The sequence below is a fragment of the Opisthocomus hoazin genome, chromosome 4 (assembly GCF_030867145.1).
Source record: "Opisthocomus hoazin isolate bOpiHoa1 chromosome 4, bOpiHoa1.hap1, whole genome shotgun sequence".
Taxonomy (NCBI): Eukaryota; Metazoa; Chordata; class Aves; order Opisthocomiformes; family Opisthocomidae; genus Opisthocomus; species Opisthocomus hoazin.
Genome location: NC_134417.1, coordinates 18,327,232 through 18,349,980, shown reverse-complemented (window position 1 = coordinate 18,349,980; position 22,749 = coordinate 18,327,232). Strand labels below are relative to the sequence as shown.

Sequence of the window (22,749 nt, the reverse complement as noted above, 5' to 3'; positions counted from 1 at the left end):
TGTGGGTGCTGCGGTGGGCAGGAGGGGGTGCCCGGGGGGGCTGGGGGGGTGTTGCCAAGCTGGGCACAGCACTGATGCCAGGGGCAGGAACCGAGGCTGGGGGGCATCGTTTTGAGGCACCGGAGGATGGGAAAGGAGTTCTGTGACCAGTTCTGTGTCCAGTTTTGCGCTCCCCAGTTCAAGAAAGACGAAGAGCTACTGGAGAGAGTCCAGCGGAGGGCTACGAGGATGGTGAGGGGACTGGAGCATCTCTCCTATGAAGAAAGGCTGAGGGAGCTGGGCTTGTTCAGCCTGAAGAAGAGAAGGCTGAGAGGGGACCTTAGAAATGCTTATAAATGTCTTAAGGGTGGGTGTCAGGAGGACGGGGCCAAACTCTTTTCAGTGGTGCCCAGCGACAGGACAAGGGGCAACGGGCACAAACTGAAGCACAGGAAGTTCCGTCTGAAGATGAGGAAGAACTTCTTCCCTCTGAGGGTGACGGAGCCCTGGAACAGGCTGCCCAGGGAGGCTGTGGAGTCTCCTTCTCTGGAGATATTCAAGACCCGCCTGGACAAGGTCCTGTGCAGCCTGCTCTGGGTGACCCTGCTTCAGCAGGGGGGTTGGACTGGGTGACCCACAGAGGTCCCTTCCAACCCCGAACATTCTGTGATTCTGTGAAGGGGGATGTGATGGGATGCCGTATCTCCCACGGAAAGTCCCCCCACCAGCTCCCACCTCGCTGGCACCACACAGCACAGCACTCGCTTCAAACTCGCCGGCTACTGGAAAATAGAGCCCTTCTTTATTGAAAAATAAACCTTTTTCTGTACAAATAAATAACAGCCCAGGTGCCTCTGGGGAAAATGCTGTGGGGGTGGGCTTGTGAGGTGGGGGTCCCAGGGGAGAGGAGGGGCATGATCCCTGGCTGAGGAGCTCCAGGTGCCCCCCCAGTGCCCCACTGCCCTGGGGAGGACAGGCAGTGGTGGTGGGAAGAGGGAAACTGAGGCACGATGGGGGACGAAAGGGTGGAAGATCCTGAGCCGGGGAGTGAGCCGTGTTTAAAGGACATGAGAGACACCCCCCCCACCACCCCCCCCCACCCCCCCATCCCCCCCCCCCGTCCCCATGCTGGCGCAGTGTCCTGGGGCACCATTAGCTTTTCAGCGCCTCGAGTGCCAGAGCGACGAGGCCGGGCATGCTGCGGGCCAGCGAGTCGCTCTCCAGCCCCACCAGGCCAGCGAAGGCCGTGGGGCGGCCCCCCACTGTGGCCCGCACCTGCGCCCGGTACAGCCCCTTGGCGTTTTTGGAGCCCAAGTCCACCAGGATCTGCAGGGAGACGACAACACCGTGAGTCCTGGGGGAGCCAGGGGCACGGCGGGATGGTGATGGGCTGGGGGGCAGCTGCCAGGGCAGGGGGCTTGGAGTGGCTGGATGGGGCACTCACCTCCTGAAAGGTCATGGCCAGGTCCGTCTCGGGCACCCGCAGCACCCAGGAGTACAGCTCCCACACGGCACCCACCCGCACCACCGACTCGTTGAGGCCAGGGCAGGCTGGAGCCCCAAGGAAGGGTGGGAGAGAGATGGATGGGGGACACAGGGATGAACCACGGGGACACCACGCTGCCGCCCACCCCAGGGAGAAGCACCCATGCTCCGGGGACGCCAGGCAAGCAGGGGCAGAGGGGCCCTGTGGAGAAGGGTCTGAGCGACGACACTCAGCTCTGGGACCGGTGTGCAAAGCTGAGGCTGGGCTTGCCACTGTCCCCATGGTGGCATGTGGCATCCCTCAGTGGCCGGGGGCTGCGAGGCGCTTACCTCTGCCTGCATCTGCCTCCTCCTCTTCCTCCTCCACCCCCGGGAGCTCCGTGGGCACCAGCTCACGTTTCGCTCTCTGTGTGGACCCTTCCACCAAGAGACGTGTGAGAACCCCAGTGGGGACATGGCCGCTGGGCACTGCCCGGGCACAGAGCCGGCCAGCAGACGGACACCCCACTGTCCCATCTCTCCCAGCCCTCCCAGCTCCCGGTGCTCACGGCTCAGCACGGGGGTCCCTGCCAGCTCTCTGGGTGCCCACTGCGACTCTGTGGCTTCAAGAGGGGTGCCAAGCTCCAGCTCTGCCCGCAGCTGGGCGAGGAAGGCTTGTCCCTGTCCCACCAGCTCCTCCACCACCTCCTCGCCCTGCTGTAGCAAAGGGGGGACAGGGTGAGTGGTGGGGCACCCACGAGGCACTGCGGACATGGCCAGATGTGTGGTGGCAGAGCGCAGGGGATGGCTGGGCTAGTGTCAGACAGGGCATTGAGGACACGCGACGTCTTTATGGCTGTGTTGGGTCAGATCCCAAGCTGCAGGGTCGGACCCGTAGCTGGCCCTGCACTAGCTGGAATGGGAGCACTGGTTTCAGCTGGGGAGGATGAGATGCCCCCTCTGTGGTGGCAGAGTGGGAGATGCCACCTCTGTGGCCGCACAGGGGATGATGGGCCCAAGGGATGTCAGGAGAGGATATGGGGGAACCGCTGGGCTTTGGTCCCTGGTGGCACTGACACCAGAGGGGCAGGGGATCCCTCCAGGCCATCCCTCCCCACATACCTGCAAGAAGAGCCACATCTCCCCGAGAGGCTGTGCCCTGTCGGGGGAGGGTGCTGGGGGGCTGCCCCCTGCCATGGCCCTCAGCGCCTCCGCCCAGTCCTGCAGCCGGGGTCCCACAGCCCCGAAGAGCTCTGCGAAGGGGGGCAGCCCCCCAGCCCCCTGCCTGCAAGCACAGCGGGGCGAGCTCAGGCAGGCGCCCGGTGGCACCCATCCCCTTGGCAGTGCCACCCCCAACCCTGAGCATCCCCAGTGGGACCTGGCTGGCCCTGGGCACCCCGGGTGGCCGTGCCCACCTCCCTCTGGGTGTGCCCTGGTTGCAGGAAGAGCAAGACCCCCCTAATTTACACTGTCCCCAAAACACCCTGTCAGCGCCCACAGACACCTTGCCCACCTCCCCAAATCCTTCAGCCCCTCCCTTGTCCCACCACGCCTCACCTGGAGGGGGGTCTCCGGGGTCGCTCTGCTGTGGGGCTGGGCTGGCCCCCTGCCACAGCTGGGTCTGTGGGGACAAGACGAGGACAGGAGGGACAAAGGATAGGGGAGCCCCATGGGGATGCCAGGGCAGGCTGCTGGTGCCACCGGCATAGGGGGGACCGATGGGATCCCCAGTGGGCACCGGCTGGCCCAGCACGGGAGGGTACCTGGGGCATCCCTGCGGACGCGGGGTGGGAAGAGTTGCCCGTAGATCTTGCCCAGGAGCTGGGGCAGGGCACGGGTGAGGAAGGAGAAGTCAAACTGATTTCGGATGAAGTCCCCAGCCCGGCGCAGGAGATCCACCAAGGTCTGGGCGTAGGAGTGCAGCTCTGCGGGCGCAGCAGCAGAGCCATAGCCCTGGCACCACACCGGCCCCACGCTGCCAGAAACAGGGTCCCTCCCAATACCCTTGCCCTGGCACGACTCACCGCATCGTCTCGTTCTGGCACGGCAGGTCTCCTCGGCCAGGCGGGCACAGGCAGCCCGGCCCTGGGGGTCCCGGCAGGACCCAGCATAGAAGGCGCAAAGGCGGGCACGCTCGGGTGGCTGCTGCTCGAGGGGCAGCTGGGCCAGCGCCAGCAGGTCGAAACAGCTCGGTTCCCGGCTGCCGGGGGCGGCTGTGAGGGCACCGGGTCTGCCATGAGGTGCTGAACCCCTCCCCGGGGTGATGAACCCCCGCAGCACCCTGGGCACCTCTGTGCCCCCCAGCACAGCCGGCAGCACTCACGGTTCATCTGGAAGCCGAGCCAGTCCGTGAAAGCAGCGACGCGGGTGTAGACGCCCGGTTTGCCCCGCTCGCCGCAGCCGTCGCCCCACGAGGTGATGCCATAGAGGACGAATCGGCGCGAGGAGGGGTCCTGGCACGCCAGCGGGCCACCCGAGTCGCCCTGGGGATGAAGGGGGGAAGCCTGTGCTTTGGTCTGGGTCGGGAACCCCACCGCGCTGCTGGGCTGTGCCAGGCTGCAGCACGTGCTCAGCGCTACGTGCCAGGAGGGGGCTTTAAGTTAGGGGGCTGGCGGAACCCCCAGCCCCGGGCGTTACCTGGCAGGAGTCAACACCCCCGGACAAGTACCCGGCACAGAACATGGCACTGGTGAGCACGTCCCTGCCCAGGGCACCCCGGCACGTCTCCTGGCTGAGCAGGGGCACTCGTGCCTCCATCACCACGTCGGCTGACGGCCCCTCTGCCGGGCAAGGCACCCATTACAGGGTCCCCCATGCCTGGGCACTCCCCCCTCTCTTTTGCACCCCCCTGACCTGGCTCAGTGCATCGGCACTGGGCACCGGAGAGGGCACCAAGAGGGGAACCCCCAGACCCCACGGGTGTCAGGGTGGCACCCACCTTCGTAGAGGGATCCCCAGCCGGCGATGTAGCAGGCGGTGCCAGGGCTGGGCTCCGCAGGGCCACCGGGAAGGCACACGGGGCTGACGGTGGGCGACAAGGCCAGCGGCACCGCCAGCTCCAGCAGCGCCAGGTCCCCGTGAAACGTCTTGGGGTTAAACTGGAAGGAGACCGGGTGGGGGATCAGTAGGCGGGGGCCATGGGACATGCACAGGGAGGTCAGGGGGGTGCCCACCTCCACCAACCTTGGGGTGAGGCAGGATACGCCGGATGGGCACTGCCCGCTCACCCGCGTCCGGCTTGCCCAGCTCGTGGTCGCCCACCACCACCGTCCACGCCAGCTCATTCTGGTTCCTAGTGACGTGGGGGCAGCTAGTTACAAGGGTGACAGAGGTGCCACCCCACACCCCCCTTTTGCAGGGACATCATCCCTATGTTCCCATGCCTCCCACCGTACCCAGCAAAGCAGTGGGCTGCGGTGAGGACCCAGGAGTGCCCCACCAGCACCCCTCCGCACATCAGCTCCCCGTGGAGCCGCACTGACACCAGCCAGGGCCAAGCCCCCCGCAGGGCCACGCTGCCACCCATGATCCGTCCTCGGAGGGCCGTGGCATTGGTCTGGGGGCCCCCACGATGCCCGCAGCTCCCTGGGGGACAAAGCTGGGGTGAGAGGGGTGGGGGTCCCGCAGACCCGCTGCCGGGACACCCCATCTCCCGGGTGGGCACAGGGTGGCCGGGCACGGCGGTACGGGATGGCCATGGTGGGTGGAGGGGGTGGCAGGCAGCCCCCCGGGGGGGTCAAGCTGCACCGGGCCAGCTGTCAAGCTTCATTGTGCTCACGGAGGCGAGCGGGCGGCGGGCGGGGGGCACCCCGCAGCCCGGCAGCTGCCGACGCTAACCTCTGCCCCCCAGCCCAGCGGGCTGCCGGGGGCTGGGAGGGCCCGCCAGTGGGGGGGGGGCTGGGGGGCACTGCGGGGCTGCCCCGGCTCACCTGGCATCGCCGCCTCTGCTGGTGCGTCTGCCATCTCTGTGGGGACAGGCTGTCATGGCATGTGGGGAACCTCCCCTCAGTGCCCCCCTGAACCCCACCACACTGAACAAGCACCCCTGTCCCACCCCAGGTGTCCTTGTCACTCCCGACGCCTCGGTGTCCCCAGTCTCTCTGTCACCTCCCCTTGCCCCACACTCCCTGCTCTCACCCCGATTCTCCATCCCCCCTCAACACCCCGTCCCCCCCAATCCGCTCATCACTCCCAGTGCCTCCATCCCCCAAATCTCCACCTCTCACCCCAGATCCCTCCATCCCCCCCCAATGTCCCCCCCACCAGAGATCCCCCATCGCCGTACCGTACCCCCACCTCCCCGCTCTCCCCACCCCAGCACCCCCAATGCCCCGTAACCCCTCCAGGCAATCCCACGTGTCCCCCTGGGGATGCCCCATTTGTTATGGCCGGGTCTCTCCTCCCCGGGGGGGGCCGGGGCAGTGCGGGTGCCCACTCACGGCACTCCTGGAGGCGGCGGCGGCAGAGCCGGGTGCTGAGCAGGGTGCAGGCGTGCTGGGCCCCCCCGGGTGGGCACAGGCGCTGGTAGGGGGCACAGGCCTGGCTCAGCGCCCAGTTGCGCTGGGGCGGGTCGGGCAGCGCCTGGGCATCCAGCAGGACCTGGCAGCTGGGGGGCACGGCGGGGGGCACGGCTGGCGCTGCAAGGAGGGCAGGGCTGTGGGCATCCCAACGTCCTCCCTGCCCACCTCTGCCCCGGCCACCCTAGGATCTGCTTTGGGCGGGTAGGAGAGGGGCATGATGGGGCTGCGGTGTTGGCATGTTTTGGTAGGGTCTCCTGGGTGCTGGGGTCTTGGGGGGGGGATCTCGGGGAAGGAGACAAAGGGTTGGGTGATTTTTTTGGTAGTGCTGCAGGTGATGTTCAGGCAGGACCTAGAGCGGATCGGGAACTGCTGGGGTAGGGTCTCCGGGTGGTGTTTTGGTAGGGTCTCTGGGTAGTGTTTTGGTAGGGTCTCCAGCAGTTAGGGATATGATTCGGGAGTCAGGGTGCCGCTTTGGTAAAGCCTGTGGGGTAAAGCCTACAGGGGAGGGGGCACAGTTTGGGTAGGGCCTTGGGGTGTCATTTCAGTAGGGTTACTAGGGGATGGGGTGGTGCTTTGGTGGTGACCCAAAGCAACACTTGGGTAGGGTCTCCAGGTACGGATCCATATTTGGGTAGGGTCTCCTGGACTTGGGGCGGTATTTGGACAGGGATCCCGGGCAGCGTTTGGACAGGGACCCTGGTCAGTGTTTGGGCAGAGTCTCCTGGGGATGGGGCCGCGGGGGCCATGGGACCATGACTCACGTGGGCAGCGGCGGGTGAGGTTGGCACAGGGGGGGAAGAGGCAGGGGGCACAGAGCCCACAGGCGCCCCGCTGCTGCTGCTGCTCGGCCAGCGCCCGCTCCAACGCCAGCAGCGCGCTCCTCAGTGCCGCCTCCAGCACCAGTGTCCCCCGGCTTGACAGCGCTGCCAGGCACACACACAGCGCTCAGACCCCCGGTGCCCCCACCACCGCCCTCCCACCACGCCCACGGGGTGTCCGCAGCCCACCCGGTGCCCACGGCCCAATATTTCCACGGTGGGAGTCAGGCGGGGCGCTAGCTGTCACCCGTTGGCATTGCCTAGGGTGACAAGCATGACTGTCACCTCCCTGGTGGGGTTGGCACGTGGGGACATGGGACACACGTGTGTGTGCCTGCTGTACGCGAAGACCCTGCGAACGCACGTGTGTGAATGCGGGCACGGATTGGGGGCGTGAGCCTGTGCAGGTGTGCCCATGCAGTGCCCGTGTCTGCGCGTCCCCGTGCGTGCCCGTGTGTCTGCAGTCCCACGCACCGCTGCTCCCCACAACCCCGCTGTCCCCACGGGTGGCCTTTGTCGCCCAGTCCAGGCAGCGGGTGCATGGGGGGCTTTGCCAGGGACCCCCAGACACCCTGCTTGCGCTTCGCCCCCTTCCTGAGAGGGAACCCAGGAGCTCCTACAGCCCTCCCCGTCCGCAGCCAGACTCTCCCGCAAAGATGCCCCCACATCCCGGTGCCCCACTGACCTCGCAGGACGCTGGCCGGCATGGGGTACAGCCCCCGGCCCAGGGGGGCCCCCCCCGCCAGCTGCAGCAGCGGCAGCAGCAGCACGGGGGGGACCAGGCGGACCCCGAGGAGGGCAGCCCACATCCTCTTCCCTCCTCGCTCCATCCCCGGGCAGGCAGAGGGGGGCAGGAGGGGGGGAACCCCTGAAATGCCAGAGGCAGGCGAGGAGGGATGGAGATATATATATATACGGTGCCCCCCGGGCGGTGGGAGGAGGGGGGGGGGGGGGGGGGCCGGGGGAGCACAAACAGGCGAGTTCATTAATGTCGCGCCAAGATGCCAGCTCGGGGCGGGGGGCGCGGGTTGGGGGGGCCGGGGCCTCAATGCCGCCTTTGTTCGACGGGGCCTCCGGGCGGGCGGCATCAGACGGGAGCTGCGCTCCGGCCCGGCCCGCGGCCCTTGATCATTTTCACGCCGAGCCCCCCCGGCCGAGCCCCCCTCCCTCCCTCCCGTGGGCCCCGGGCGGGGGGCGCGTGGAGGGGGGCGAGTGGGAACGCACCGGCGGCTGCGGGGCGTGGGAGACCCTGCCGGGGTCTTCAAAGGCGGGGAGCGGGTCTGCAGCGGGCGGGGGACCCATGGGGACGGGGGTGGTCCTCGGGGTGGGGGTTCGCTCTCTCTGTGCCAGCCCAGCCGAGGCTGAACGGGCCGCCCGGGTGCCCCCGGGGGGGGCCCGTGCCTCCACTTCTGGCCCTGTTAGGGGGTCCCCGTGCCCACCCGGGGGGGGGTGCCCGTGTCCCCACACCCTTCGCGGGACACGGGGTGTCCATGGCTCCCTCTCTCTCCTCCTTAGGGGTGCCCATGCCCCCCCCACCCGTCCCCATTAGGGGCAGGGGAGCCTCCGTGCCCGCAGCCCCCCCGCCCCGGCCCCGCTGGGCCCCGCGGGGCGCGGACAATGCCGCCTCAGTGGGGACATCAAAGGCTGGCACGGCGACAGGCCCGGCGCACATGAAAGCCGCGGCCCCGCCGGGCTCCCACCTCGGCCGCGAGGACACCGCGGGGGCCCGCTGAGCCCCCGGCCTCACCGTTTTCCCCCCCCGGCCCCGGCGCCGGTGCCAACCCCATTAACCTAATTGGCGAGGCGCTCGGCCGCCCCGGGCAGCAGTGGGACCCCGGGGCCCGGGCAGATCCCAGCCCCGGCGGCGGGGAGGGGGGGCCCCGACTGTCCGGTAATTGGCGCGGGCACCGCGGGGTGGGGCAGCGCCGGGGTCCCTGGGGTCGGTGTCGGGGTGCTCGGCCGCGGGGTGACTCCGGCCGTTGGGGGGCCGGGGGCGTGTGGCGATGCGGGGGCGCGGCCGGAGGTTTTGGGGTGCCGGGAGGGGTGGGGTGAGCCTCGGGATGGGGTTCGGTGCCGGAAGCCGGGAGACCCCGGGGGCGGGGCCGATGTGGGGTGATGCTGGGGCGGGGGGTCACTGTGGGGGTGTTGGGGTGAGGCACCCCGGGGGCTGAGGGGGGTGGCGGGGGGGGGACACCACTATGGGGTACGTTTGGGGCTGGGTGGGGGGCTGTGGGTGGGGTCAACAAAGGGGCGGGGCTAGCCGGCGAGCCGGGGCGGGGTCTATGTGGTTGGGCGGGCCTGGGGCGGGGCGCACCCAAGGGGTTGGGGCGTGGCCTACCCGGCAGGTTGGGGCGTGGCTTACGCAGCGGGGCGGTCCGGAGGCGCGGCCTATCCCGCGGGTCAGGGGCGTGGCCTGATGGGAGGGGAGGGGCTGTGGGCGGGGCCCGGCGGGTCGGGCCCGGGTCGGCGGGCGGGGCCGGCGGGGGCCGGGGCCGGGGCCGGGCGCGTTTTGGGGCCGGCGGAGGGCCGGGGCCGGACCGGGCCGGGCAGGGCCATGGCGAGCTCGGAGCGGAGCGCGTTGCTCACCTACCGCCTGTGCGGCGGCTCGGGCGAGGAGGAGCGGGGCCGGGAACGCGGCCGGGCCGCCGCCGCCGCCGCCCCCCCCCGCAAGCTGCCCACCTTCCTGGGCGTCGTGGTGCCCACGCTGCTCTCCATGTTCAGCGTCGTCCTCTTCCTGCGCCTCGGTGAGTACCGCCGCCCCCCGGGGAGACCCCCTCTCTCTCCCCCGGCCGCGGCCCGGCGCCCCCCGGGACTCACCAGCCCTGCCTGGTACCCCCAGTCCCAGCCCCGTGTCTTCCCCGGGCCCCCCACGTCCGGGGACCCCACGTCTGGAGCCCCCGTGCTCACCCCGAGCCCCCCAGTCTGGAGCCCGGTGTCCTTCCTTTGCCCTCCCAGTGCTCCCTACTAGCCTCCCAGTCTCATGTCCCAGTGCTTCCCCCTGAGCTCCCCTGGTCTGCGTCGCCACTGTCCTCCCAGTGTCCTCCCAGTGCCCTCTCCTTAGCCTCCTCCTCTGGAGTCCCAGTGCTCCTCTCCAGGGCTCACTCCAGTGTTCCCAGTCTGGGGCCCCGGCACCTTCCCAGCAGTGTCTCCTGAGACCCCCAATCTGGAGTCCCAGTGCCCTCTCAGTGCCCCCTCGCATCCCCCCTGTGCTGTGCACCCCCTTCTGACCCCTCCAGACTGGGACCCCAGGGCTCCTGCTGTACCTGGAGGATGGGTACCCCGTTAGCCACCTCAGTCCCCCCCGTATGGGACCCCAGTTTGAAGCCTCAGTGTCCCTGGGACAGGACCCCTGTGCCTTCCCAGTGCCTTGCCTAAGAGACATCACAGTGTCCTTGTGTCCTCCCATCCCCCAGTGCTGGGACCCCGCTGCTCCCCAGGCATCCCCCAGTGCCAGTGCACCCCAGTACAGCACCCCACTTCTCTCCTAGATCCCACGGGGTGTCCCGAGGGCAGGACCCTGGTGTCCCCATCGAGCACCCGGCTGTGTCCCCCCACCCCGCACTGTTCAGAGAGCACAGATTTGATCCTGATCTGCTCCCAGTTTGGGTTATGAGACTGTTTCTGGGCAACCTGGGAGGACTGGAGGGGGAGGCTGGGCACGGACCGGGGGAGGTGGCAGCCCTTTTTAGGGGGCTCTGGGGGGAGGATGCCCCGGCCCAGGGCAGGCAGGGGCCCAGGGCAGGCAGCGTCTGCCTGGGTCCGGGAACAGGGACGGCTTTTCCTCTTTCACTTTCCGCCCACGGAAAGCCGAGGGCGGGAGTTGGCTTCGTGCCCGGGGGGCCCGGCAGGCCCCGGGGGGGGCCACCAGCCCCTTCCCCTGCCCGAAGGACCCCTCGAGCTGTGGGCTGGGGGCACAGCTCTCCCCCACCATCACTCGCCCCCTTCCCACCCCCCGGCTTGGGGTCCTCGCACAGGCTCAGCACCCCCGAACCCCAGCCCCTACCCCACGGTGGGCACTGGGGTCCCCCTGCCTGCTCCGGCCCCCCCCACCCCCCCACCCGGGGGTTCGTTACCCCGGGGCTGGAAGGGAAGTGCGGGGCAGAGGGGGAGGGGAGCTGCTGGGAAGAGGAACCGTCCCACCGTGGTGGTGGAAGGGGGGGGAGGACGGGGCGTGGGTCCCCCCGGCAGCCCCTCGCTTCCCCCCACGCCTCAGACATCCCCCAGATCTCCAGGGCAAGCAGCCCTTCCTGTTTACCCCCGCGCTGCTTTCGGGGCACCCCTTTATTCACCCCCTGCCCCCCCACGTTTGGCACTCAGGTACCCTCTGGCCCTCCACCGATGGCAGGGGGTACCCCAAACCCCAGCCTGTCTCCCCGGGGGCTCCTTGCGGTGCCCGTGCCCCGGTACCCCCCTCGCCGCCCCGGGACGTGTTTGCGGCCTGGCTTGTGGCTGAGATCGGGCATCTCCCTCCCATCGCGGGCAGCCCCTTCCTGCCCGCAGAGCCGCCAGCCGGGCTCGCTGCCCGGCACCCCGGGGGCAGGGGGGGGCTGGGGTGCGGTGTCCCGGCTGGCGGGGACGCCCTGGGGCTGCTTTTGCTTCCTGCTTCGCAGCGGGCAAGCGGGGCAGCAGTGTGAACCCCGCGGGGAGCCCATCAGCTCCCGGTGCCTGAGCTGGGGTGCAAAGCAGCCCTGCCCGCTGAGGGTGGCTGCAGGGCACGGGGATCCTGGGACCCCCCGCCCCCCCACAGTGCCCCGGGGCTGGGTGGGCAGCAGGGCCCTTGCCCTGTTTGGTTTTTGGGTGTGCACCTGGGCCTGATCCTGGCGTGGCAGGGGGATGGAGATGCCCCAAGGTGGAGGGCGTGGGCTGGGCTGGCCCTGGGTGGGAGGTGGCAGCACCCTGGGGTGGGGACATCTCCACCCTGGCAGGGAAGGGGGTGGCTTGTCTGGGGGGAGCCATGGGCAGGGAGACACAGCAGCCCTGGGTGGGCTGAGCTCTGGGTGGTGGCTGTGCCCAGGGACCCTCTCCTGGGAGTGGCCCCTGCCCAGCTAACGGGCACACTGGTCTCTCCCGTGTCCTCGACAGGGTTCGTGGTGGGCCATGCCGGGTTGTACCAAGCCCTGGCCATGTTCGCCGTGGCGTACTTCATCATCGGCATGACGGTGCTGTCCGTGTGTGCCATCGCCACCAACGGGGCACTGGATGCCGGAGGAGCCTACTGTATCCTTTGCTGTGGCTGCTGCCAGGACGGGGCATGAGGGCCAAAATCGAGTGACTGCCCAGTCCCTCAGGGTGCCATGCTGGGACTGGGACCCGCTTAGCCTGGGAGGGAGGGGTAGGGGCACCCAATGATGATTTGGGCTGCTGACATCTTCCCTTGACTCGAGCAAGATATGATCAGCCGTGCCCTGGGCCCGGAGTTCGGGGGCAGCATCGGGATCATGTTTTTCCTGGCCAACGTGTGTGGCAGTGCCCTGTACGTGCTGGGGCTGGTGGAGGCGGTGGTGGACAGCTTTGGGATCCCGCCCGGTGAGTATCCCCCTGTGTGGTGGCAGGGGACAGCGGGTGTCCCTTACCCAAGTCCGGCATAACCAGCACAGCCCTCTGACTGGTGAGTTGGTGACTGTCATGCCTGGCACAACGCTGGTGGCTTTCGCCTCCTGGTGATGCCGCTTCTGAGCCCCACTGATGCTGGCTTTTCTCTGCCCAGGGCAAAAAGCAGGCACAGGCGTCCACGTCCTGCCCCAGAGCTACTGGTACGAGCTGCTCTACGGCACCGTGCTGCTGGCCCTCTGCCTCCTCGTGTGCCTTGTGGGCGCCTCCATCTATGCCAAGGCCACCTTCCTCATCTTCCTCATCGTCGCGGGTGTGCTGGGCACCATCCTCGTCAGCTTCTTTGCCACGCGGCCCGTCGGGGTGCCCATCCGTCTGCCCCACTTCAACGGCTCCGAGACCGAGAACGGCTCCTTCACCGGCTTCTCACTCGCCACCCTGAGAGACAACCTGGGCGGTGAGGAGCGGCTCTTCTGCCCGCCATACCTGCCGTGGCACTCGCGCCCCGGGGAGGGGTGACTCTGTCACCTCCACATTGGCAGGGGCTCAACGAAGGGTGGGGGGAGCTTGTGGGCACAAAACAGGTGCCGTGGGGTGGTTTCTTCTGTGGTTTGGGTATGGGGGCACCGAGGAGAGGGTGTCACACAGTCCGTCACAATCTGTGCCTGTGTGTCCTGCAGGTGGGTACGGGGTGGACTACACCACCGGGCAGATGATGAGTTTCAGCTCCGTCTTTGCAGTGATGTTCAATGGCTGCACGGGCATCATGGCAGGCTCCAACATGTCAGGTACAGGCAGAGTGTGCTGGGCTGGGTGGCACCAGGACTGAGAGCCGAGGCTGGAGGGTGCTGTGCCTGCAGGCACTAATGCTCCCCGCTCCTGCCCGCAGGGGACCTGAAGCGTCCGAGCTACTCCATCCCACGGGGCACCATCTCCGCCGTGCTCTTCACCTACCTCGTCTACAACCTGCTGGCTTTCCTCATGTGTGCCACCTGCAACAGGTATGGCAGCCCGTCCCCTCGCTGGGGTCAGCGGTGCCTGGGTGTGCCAGGTGCCAGGGCATGCTGACAGAAGCAAGGCAGGTGCCAGCATGTCCGTGTCCCTCTCCAGGACCCTCCTGCAGAAAGACTATGGCTTCCTGCGTGACATCAGTATCTTCCCGCCCCTGGTCACGGTGGGCATCTATGCTGCAACCCTCTCTGCAGCTATGAGCAACCTCATCGGGGCGTCCCGCATCCTCTACGCCCTGGCCCGGGATGACCTCTTTGGTGAGTGCCCAGAGCGTGCTGAGAGCCGCCAGAGCCCACCCGGCAGGTTGTCCCTGCCAGGGACCAGCCCTGGCAGCAGGGAACCCCCTTCTTGGTGTGGGGGGGATGTTTTACGGGTTGGTGTGCCCACTTGGGTCACTCATGTACCCTGGAGTTTGCCCCCACCCCAGCATCCAGGGTGGGGGCAGGACTCCTGGCTGGTGGCTGGGCCGGTTGGTGCCCACCGGGGTGTCCCAGCCCAGCCTCCCCACTCTGCCCGCAGGCCGGGCACTGACGCTGGCGAAGAAGACGTCGGCGAGTGGGAACCCCGTGATGGCAGTGATCCTCTCCTGGCTCGTGGTGCAGGTGAGTTTGGTGGCAATGCTCCTTTCCCAGCCCGGCCAAGTGAAGGTGGGTTGGCACCTGGGCTGGGTGTTGCGGCACCTGGCCGTCCCACTGCCCCTGGGTACCCACCCTACCCTGGGTGTCCTGTGGCTGTGCCTTCCCACCCCGAGCCCATAAATGAAGGATAAATCACAGCAAGGGGCAGGGATTTGTGCCTGGGTGGCACTGCCCGTACCCTCTCCCAGCACACCGCTGTGGCATGCCCCAGGCTAACAGGGGTGACCTGGGGATGTGCCAGGGGTGCCGTCCCGATGGGTGCCTTCACCCTGTGCTCCCTGCAGCTGGTGCTCTTCTCTGGGAAGCTCAACACCATCGCAGGGGTTGTGACCACCTTCTTCCTCCTGGTTTACGCCACCGTCAACCTGGCCTGCTTGGCACTGGAGTGGGCATCGGCCCCCAACTTCAGGTACCCGCTGGCACAGGGGAGGGAGGCTGCGCTCATATGCTGGGCAGGCACCCGTCCGTCCATCCGTCTGTCTATGATTGCCCTGCCATCCCTGTGCATGCTGGCCATCCGTGGGGCAGAGGTACTGAGCACCCCTCTCCTGGGCGTTAGGGGGGCCAAAGACACCCCTATCCCTGGGGGAGGCAGAAGGGGCCGGGTCCCGGTGTGGCACTGGCTTGGCCCAGTCCCCACGCCCTGGGACCGCTTTGCTTGAGCAGGTACAGATAAAATCCAGCGCCACCGGCTACCGCTCGCCCCCTCCCCTGAGGCTTTCCGGAGGTAATTTATAGCCTGTGCCCGACCGGCATCCCCCAGGCAGCCTGCCAAGCAGTGATGGAGCCCACTTTCCATTAGCGCTAATTAAACTAACGGGGAAAGTGGAGGGAGGGAGGGAGGGGGATCCTGGTTGGGGGGGAGGAGAAGATCTTCCAGGAAGGAGGAGTGTTCGTGTCAAGCAGCCCCAGCCTGGGGCGGTGGGCACGGGGTACCCTGGCACAGGGCTGGCCTGGCAGGGCTGCCCAAATCTATGGGGGCACGGCAGGGTGGTTGGGGGGAGCCTCATCTCCCTCCTGGGCGATGCCCGCTGCCCTGGGGGCAGGGGGCTGTGCCTCTGAAGCAGGGAGTCCCGCAGGTGGGGCAGAGGTGATGCCCGAGCAGGGCTGGGTAGCACTGCCCCGGGATCCCCCATTCCTGAGGCAGAGCTGCTGTCTGTGCCAGGCGGGGGGTTAGCCCCCCCAGCCGCTCCCCCCTGGGCACGGGTGGAGCAGGAGGGGTGCCTGGGGGGAAAGCTGCTGGGGTGGGAGGCGACGGACCCCTCGCCCGCTCCACATCTGGTGCCACCCCCGCCCCCACCATACTGAGGTCTCCATCAAGCGCGGCAGAAAAGGATTTTAATTACCTTTCAGGAAAAACAACAATTAGAGAAAATAACAGCTTCTTGCCTCCCTGCCTCTGCCTCCTGGTGCCAGGCTGAGCGGGCATCACGGGTGCCGGTGCTGCCATGCGCTGCCTGACACTGCCTGGCCCCCCGGGTGTGCCAGGGCAGCCCCAGCCCCGTAACCATCATTACCCCTGCTTGCCAGGGGCTGGCACCAAGGGACTGCCCGGTGCCCTGGGAGGTACCATCTCCCCTCTGTGCCTTCTCTCGCAGGCATTTGGGGTGCCTGACGTGCCCTGGGCTGGCACAGCGGGGTTTAATGGGGGGGGCTGGTGTGGCACCTTGGCACAGACCCCCTTGCTGTGCCCGCCTTGTGGCTGGCACAGGAGCCACGTGGTAGCGGGTGTCCCCGTCTCCCTGCTCCAGGCCCACCTTCCGGTACTTCACCTGGCACACATGCCTGCTGGGCATCGCGGGCTGCTGCGTCATGATGTTCCTCATCAGCCCCGTGTCAGCCTCGGTGAGCCTGGGCTTCCTCCTCATCCTCCTCCTCGCCCTCCACTACCTCTCACCCAGCAGCACCTGGGGCTACATCAGCCAGGCCCTCATCTTCCACCAGGTGAGCCCTGTTTGTCTCCGCTGTCCCCTCATGGGGTGGAGAGCTGGTGTCCCCAGGATGGTATCCCTGTGGCAGCTCTGTTCCGGGCAGCATGTCCTTGGAGCTGGCATGCCCATGGGTGGTTTGTTGAAGGAAGGAGGGTTCTTCACCTGCTGGCCTCCCTTCCTCCAGGTGCGGAAGTACCTGCTGATGCTGGATGTACGGAAGGACCACGTCAAGTTCTGGCGCCCGCAGGTGCTGCTGATGGTGCAGAACCCACGGGGCAGCGCCCGCCTCATCGACTTTGTCAACGACCTCAAGAAGAGTGGCCTCTACGTCCTGGGCCACGTCGAGCTGCAGGACTTGGGTGAGGGTCTGCACTGTCGCCGGCACTGGTGGCCTCTGCCCCATGCTTGGGGGCTCTCAGAGTCCTTGAGGTGATGCCGCTGCACAGATCCTGGCTGAGCAGGGTGGGCACGGTGAGGAATGTCAGCATTCTGGGCACGTGTGGCACCATGTGCTTGGCATGGTGTGGAGGACATAAGTAGCTTCTGTCTGTCCCATGCCTCCTGTGCACACATGCTTGCATACGTGTGCTGGAAGTTTGCACATGTGTGTGCTCAAGTATTCATCTCTCCATGTACACACGGGGCTCCTGCACGTGTCGGTGCTGGTGTGCACACATGGCACCCATGTTCCCGCAGTGCGGTTCCGGCGCACAGGTCAGCACCTGCGCACACCCAGCACACACGTGGGCACACACGCGGCACAGCCTTGCCACGTGCCTGTGCCTGTGTCCATCCTCGCCTCCTGCCTGCCGCTGTGCATCCATGTATTTCAGGCGTGTTTGCACGCCAGTGCGTGTTGGTTTACACACGCATGCTCCCTGGCACACGTCGTGGCTGTCCCCGTCCCCGCCCCAGCGGATGCACGGGCTCTGCTCCCCCCTCCCCGCCGTTGCCGTGGTGACTAATGGCCCGAAATTGGGGAGGGGGGGGATGGGGCTGACTGGGTATTTTTTATATATTTATGTATAATTTCATAGCTCTGGCTGGAAGCACCTGCTTCCACCCTCCCTGTCTCTGTGGGTGCTGGGGTGGGCGCAGGGGTTAGCACTGGTTTTGCAGGAGGGGTGCTGTGGGGACACCAGATTGAGCCCCCAGTATGGGGTACCCGATCCCCTGATGTTGTTCTCACTCCCCCCCCAGACACGCTGCCCTCGGACCCGCTGCAGCCCCAGCAAGACTCGTGGCTGAGCTTGGTGGACAAGCTGAACGTCAAAGCCTTCGTCAGTCTCACCCTTGCGCCCTCGGTGCGGCATGGTGTCCGGCAGCTTCTCTTCACCTCTGGCCTTGGTGAGTGGTGCCCGGGCTGGGCATGGGTGAGGGTCCACCCCACTGTGCCTGCAGGATGAGAAGTGCCAAGAGGTTGGGCGGCACCCAGACTGGCAATGCCGAAGCCGGGTTGGGGGTTGGAGGCACCTGGGTTGGGCAATGCCAAAGCCGGATTGGGCCTTGGAGGCACCCGGATGGGCAATGCCGAAGCGACGTTGGGGCTTGGAGACATCTGTGTTGGTGCTGTTGAGGGGCATCACAGAATCACAGAATGTTCGGGGTTGGAAGGGACCTCTGTGGGTCATGTAGTCCAACCCCCTGCCGAAGCAGGGTCGCCTACAGCAGGCTGCACAGGACCTTGTCCAGGCTTGCCAACACCTGGATGGGCAATGCCCAGGAGGTTGGAAGCACCCCATGTGGGCAGTACCAAAGCCAAGCTGCAGCTTGGAGGGATGTTGGGTGGGCAATACCAGAGCCAAGCTGGGGCTCGCCGGTGCCTGAAGGGCTGGAGGGGCCCTCCACCTCCGCTCAGCTGGGCTGCTGGGGTTTCTCCGGCAGGCGGGATGCGCCCCAACACCCTGGTGATGGGCTTCTACGATGACGCGGTGCCGCAGGACGGTCTAGCCCAGCACCCCGCCTTCACCAGCACCCGTGAGGAGGTGCCCCTGGGCTTCCCCCCGCTGCGGGCGCCCGCTGACCCCAAGCTGCTGTCGGCCCGGGAGTACGTGGGCATCGTGGCTGACGCCCTGAAGATGCTTCGCAACGTCCTGCTGGCCCGGCAGCTGGAGGACCTGGACAAGGCCTGGGAGCTGCGGCGGGCCGCCAGCCCCGCGCCCACCATCCACGTCTGGCCCGTGAACCTGCTGCGGCCCGACAGCGCCCGCTACGCCGACACCTGCAGCCTCTTCCTGCTGCAGATGGCCTGCGTCCTCAGCATGGCGCGGGCCTGGCGGCGGGCGCGCCTGCGCCTCTTCCTCTGCGTGGAGGCGGGCGCCATGCCCCACGCCCAGGAGGAGAAGCTGCGCCAACTCCTCAAGGACTTGCGGATCCAAGCCCAAATCCAGCTGGTGGCCTGGGATGCTGTCACCCACCTGCACTGGCAAACCCGCCGGGGACCACCGGGGGGGCCGGCGCCCGCCGGGGCGGAGGAGGAGGAGGAGGAAGGAGCGGTGAACTTCCCAGCCAACGCCACCCAAGTGTCGGATGAGTACGTCTGTGCCGCCAACAAGCTCGTCTTGGAGCAGAGCCCCGCGCCGGCCGTGCGGTTCCTCTATCTGCCGCGGCCACCGGCCGACACCAGCCTGCACCCGCTCTACCTGCGCCAGCTGGAGCTGCTCACCCGCGGGCTGGGCCCCACCGTGCTGGTGCATGGGGTCAGTGCCGTCACCAGCACCCAGCTCTAGGGCACCCCACAGGTCCCTGTCCCCCCCCCCGGCTCCATGCATCCTCCTTCGCCCAGTGCCTTCCGCCGCCCGAGCCTGGGGATGTCCCCAGCCCTGCTGTCCCCAGCCCAGCGGGCGGGGAGGGGTCGGTGCCCCACGCTGGGAGGTAGGTGCTGGAGTGGGGTGGGGGGGTGTTGTTTTTTGGGGGGTGTCTCTTGCCCAGGCTTAAAGCTGCCCTGGCAGGATCCGGGCACAGCCTTGGCAGCGCAGTGCGTTCACGGTGCCTTTACTTTGGGGGGGTGGTGGGCGATAGCAGAGTCCCGGGGAGGGGTGGGCCGAGTGCTGGGTGCCCCGGTTGGCTGCTGGGAGCCCCTTGGTTGCACCCTGCACCCCGGCTCCCTGTGCTTCCCACCTCCCGCAGCCCCCAGCCTCTCCTCCGCCGGCTCCTCCGGGCGCCCAGCCAGCAGCGGGGATTGATTAAAGGCAGCCTCGACCTTGGTGCCCCGGCTCCCCGCCATCCTCCCTGCCTTTCATTAGGAAAAATTAAATGGGAAGGGGTGGGGGAGGGGAGCCTAGACGCCTGGGTTCCCTGCGTGAGGCTGGGGGTGGGAGCAGCCGGGTGCTGGCCCTAATGGCTGCAGGGTATGGCACCCCAGACCTTCCTCAGCAGCCCGAGTGCTGCTGGGTGGGGGGGCACCCAGATGCTTTAGTCTATAGGGCCCCCCCATGGGGTCTGAGGCCCTTTTTCCCCCAGGGAGGGGGGAAATGATAGGGGGGGGGATTGACCTTACCTGGAAGCCTGGGTCCTGTGGCCTTGCTCTGGGACCTGTCTCATGGGGCATTGCCACCTCCCCATGCCCATCGTGACCTGCATGGGGGAGCTGCCATTGCCCCCTTACTCCCCCCTTATTGATTAGGGGAGGGCGGGAAATTGCCTGGGCACTGGGCAATAAATCCTTTGGGTGCCTGGCAGGTGGGCAGTGTGCCCAGCCCTGCCTGATGGATCGCTTCCTATTAGCCCCGGCTCAGGGGGACTTCTCCGGGCCAGGCTGGGCTCCGGTCGGGGGGGACGAGCGTGGCACTGCTGCCTGTGCTCGCTCTCCCCAAGCCTGGCACTGCCAGCTGGCAGCTCTGCTCGCCCAAGGGCTGGAGAAACCCAGGCAGCCGGGTGCTGCTTGCGGGGGTGGGGGGGGGAAATGTGGAGGCCTCCTTGCTCCCCAACTTTTGCAGAGGGTTGTGCCCAAATTTGCGCCCAAATCCTCACCGCAGGGGGTGGGCAGAGGGCTGGGGCTGCTTCCAGCAGTGGGAGGTGGGTGCCATGGGGTGGGCACCATGTAGCCTGCAGGGTTTATTTGCAAACAGGCGGGAGCTGGCACAGGGCAGCCGGGCACCAGCGGGACCCGGCGGCCTATAATGTTAATTATCACTGCGTAATTAAAAGCCCATAAAAAGCCTCACACTTCATTAAATTAAAGCTTCCCTGCACCGTGCCGCCGGGCTTCGGCAGAGTTAACCTTGGCCGTGCCAGGCACCAGCTCCACCGCAGCTGGGGGTCTAGAGGATGCGAGACCAGGGGTGTAGAGCCCCCCACTCCGTTGAGGGGCAATGCAGCATTGCACACGTGTGGGCACCCCCGAGCACCATTCGTCATCCCTAAGCCACATGTGCCCAAGCACGCCTGGCCGCACGCGCCGTGTCACACGCATGGAGATGCTGTGCTGGTCTGAGCTGCGCACATGGCATCGCACGGACATGCGTGCCCACGCCACCCCTGCAGACACGCCGTCACACGCGCCAGGGCGTGGGCAGGGTGCTGACACGGGCACACCCAGATGTGCACACGCAGCGTGCACAGCCGCTGCAAAGGCAGCGTGGCACGGCAGCACTGGCATGCCGGCTCCAGCGCAAAACACCCACGCAGCACACACCTACACAAATGTTATTTTCCTCCCTCCTGACACACAGACATACACAGACACACAGCCTGCGTCTTCTCCAAGCTCCCACCCATCGCTGCCGGTGCTTCGAGAGGTGATGGGCTGCGGGGAGACACCCATCTCTGCCTGCCCACTCTCTGCCTCAGTTTCCCCAAGGGCTGGGCTGTGCTAGGGATGGGGGGGAGAGGGGTGCATGGGGAGCCCCCAAACCCTCCTGAGGGATGAGTGCCTTGGGTCGGGGATGCGCTGAAGCCTGGTGGGACATAAAGTGGGGGGGGACCCCAGTACATAAGGAGGGTCACGCGTGCACTGGTGTGTGGGGGTGTGTATGTGTTACGAGGGGGATGCGTGGACCGCGAGTCTGTGTGTGCGTGCAGACGCCGGGTGCTGTGCTGGGGTGATGCGTATGCCTGCACAAGGGGTTTCCATATGTCCGTCTGCGTTGGGGTGTACATACATCCCTACGTGTGGTGCGCTGATGTGCATCCAGGGCTCAAGGTGTGTGTCTGGGGGGTGCTGAGCCAGGGGAGCACACGTGAGGTGTGCAAGGCGACACAGGTGTGTGCCCAGCACCCCTGGGCACTGCTACCAAGGGGGCCGTGGGCAGGGCCCGGCCGGGAGGCTGCGGGGGGCAGGCGGTGGCGGGTGCCCATGTCCTGGCCTGCGGGGGTGGGCAGCCAACGGGGCCTCGGCTATTTCTTGGAAATTTCGCAGCATTCATTTCAGTGCAAATAAAAGCTGTCATTGCTGGAGAAATGATACTGATCGGGGTCTGAAAAGACAGCAAATTACCCGCCTGAAAATGCACCGCTGGAAAAAAATGCATATTAAACACACAAAAAGGCACTTTGCCATCAGCCGCGCTTCCCCCGCCGCTCCAGAATAACCACACTTTACATAATTCTCCCTCTCCACCTCCGAATTAATTTCGCAGACAGAGGCAGAGGCAACCCTCTGACAATAGCGGAGGGGAGACGCGGCGGCGGCAGGGGAGAGCAGGGCGGGGGGCTGCTGGGGAGGCGGCTGGCTCCGGGCTGGGGGCACAGCGTGTAACAGGGTCCTTAGGGTTGGGGGGGCAAGGGGGACAAGGGGTTTGGGAGACTGAGGGGTTTGGAATGGTTGGGTTCATGGGTGACAGCTTTGGGTGCTGGGTGGATGTGCCCAGCTGTGGGGTGGAGCGCACCTGTGCTCCCCTCTCCTTGGGTGCTGGGGATGGGGGAGTCCCTTGGGGTGGGGTTTATGGGGTGATGCCCACCCCAACATGCACATCTTGGGCCAGGTGTTTCCTGTGAGGGGCGATCCCTCACCCTCTGCCACTGGGGTGAGCCCGCTGTGTGCCCACCCCAGAGCCTGGCACCCTCCCTGGAGGCAGGCAGGCCCTGGTAGGGTGCACGTACCCAGCGTGGCAGGGACCCCCGTGCACCCCCCCCCACCCTGCTCTCCTGCCGTAGTGCCAGACATGGGTGCACCCAAAGGACACCACGAGGCCATGCGGTTTGACACCCCTCTAAGCAAACCTCTCAGCTCCACGGGGCAGGAGGGCACCGTGCCCAGCACCCTGGCACTGCCGAGGGGAAGCGAGCAGTGGGTGCTGAGGCCGGGGGGGGTCCAGCAGTGATGGCGAGGGGGTTCGGCTGGCGGAGGGGAGGGCGGGCGGCGGAGGTTGGCACCGCACTGCTTTGCATTTTCAATGACAGACCCATGCCGGGTGCTCGGGAGAGTGGAAAAATCTTATTTGTCACCTGCTGGCGATGCGCAGGGGCTCCCGCGCCGCAGCTAATCTCGGGGAAAATGAGGATGCCGGCGGGGTGGCCCACGGGCTGGGCAAGGCAAAGCAGGGCTGGCGAGGTGGGTGCTGCCCCGGGCCCCGCTCGGGGCCCAGCCGTGGGCTGCACGATGGGCAGGACCCCCGGGGTCGCGCCAGACTGGTGGTGCTGGGTGTACTGGGACGGTGGCACGGATCCTGCCTGCTAGGGGTGTGGGGGCAGCACCTGGGGGCATCTCGGAGCAAGCACCCTGTGCCCCCAGCCCCGTCTGCAAAGGCTCAGCTCCTTTTCCTTCCATCCCAGCTCCGGGAGCAGCCTCTTGCCTCAGCAGCGCCAGCTCCGCAGGTTGGCACCGCCCGGGCATCCTCTCGGGGCACTCGGTGGAGATTCTGGGGAAGAGTCAGCGCTTGGCAGTGGGTGCAGGCAC

The 22,749-nt window shown here is 67.0% G+C and overlaps 2 protein-coding genes across 2 annotated transcripts; one reads left to right on the top strand and one right to left on the bottom strand.

The window, feature by feature from the left end:
• Positions 1 to 1,131: 1,131 nt before the first annotated feature.
• On the bottom strand, positions 1,132 to 7,488 carry PRSS56 (serine protease 56). The gene is made up of 17 exons (XM_075417356.1): positions 7,467 to 7,488; positions 6,725 to 6,886; positions 5,869 to 6,080; positions 5,373 to 5,406; positions 4,839 to 5,028; positions 4,627 to 4,735; positions 4,382 to 4,541; positions 4,081 to 4,223; positions 3,767 to 3,926; positions 3,468 to 3,656; positions 3,207 to 3,368; positions 3,001 to 3,064; positions 2,566 to 2,728; positions 2,013 to 2,160; positions 1,795 to 1,881; positions 1,424 to 1,530; positions 1,132 to 1,305 (listed from the first exon to the last, which is right to left on the bottom strand). Exons 1-17 carry the CDS (start codon positions 7,486 to 7,488, stop codon positions 1,132 to 1,134), a joined length of 2,286 nt encoding a protein of 761 aa, XP_075273471.1.
• Positions 7,489 to 9,281: 1,793 nt separating this feature from the next.
• SLC12A9 (solute carrier family 12 member 9) lies at positions 9,282 to 21,234 on the top strand. The gene is made up of 13 exons (XM_075418173.1): positions 9,282 to 9,525; positions 11,864 to 11,998; positions 12,170 to 12,307; positions 12,489 to 12,788; positions 13,012 to 13,119; positions 13,221 to 13,332; positions 13,442 to 13,599; positions 13,862 to 13,944; positions 14,265 to 14,389; positions 15,732 to 15,924; positions 16,096 to 16,270; positions 17,112 to 17,258; positions 17,796 to 21,234. The coding sequence occupies exons 1-13, from the start codon at positions 9,336 to 9,338 to the stop codon at positions 18,638 to 18,640; spliced, it is 2,709 nt and encodes a 902-aa protein (XP_075274288.1). The 5' UTR covers positions 9,282 to 9,335; the 3' UTR covers positions 18,641 to 21,234.
• Positions 21,235 to 22,749: the final 1,515 nt, after the last annotated feature.

Bases quoted from the DNA above. Each gene is read 5' to 3' on its own strand.
- PRSS56 (XM_075417356.1), bottom strand. From the start codon at position 7,488: ATGCCGGCCAGCGTCCTGCGAG. The intron at 3,927-4,080 runs GTAACGCCCGGG...CTTCATCCCCAG, and splicing joins GGGGTGTTGACTCCTGCCAG to GGCGACTCGGGTGGCCCGCT. The intron at 3,369-3,467 runs GTGAGTCGTGCC...CTGCGCCCGCAG, and splicing joins TGCCAGAACGAGACGATGCG to AGCTGCACTCCTACGCCCAG.
- SLC12A9 (XM_075418173.1), top strand. From the start codon at position 9,336: ATGGCGAGCTCGGAGCGGAGCGCGTTGCTCACCTACCGCCTGTGCGGC. The intron at 13,333-13,441 runs GTATGGCAGCCC...GTCCCTCTCCAG, and splicing joins ATGTGTGCCACCTGCAACAG to GACCCTCCTGCAGAAAGACT. The intron at 16,271-17,111 runs GTGAGGGTCTGC...CTCCCCCCCCAG, and splicing joins CGTCGAGCTGCAGGACTTGG to ACACGCTGCCCTCGGACCCG.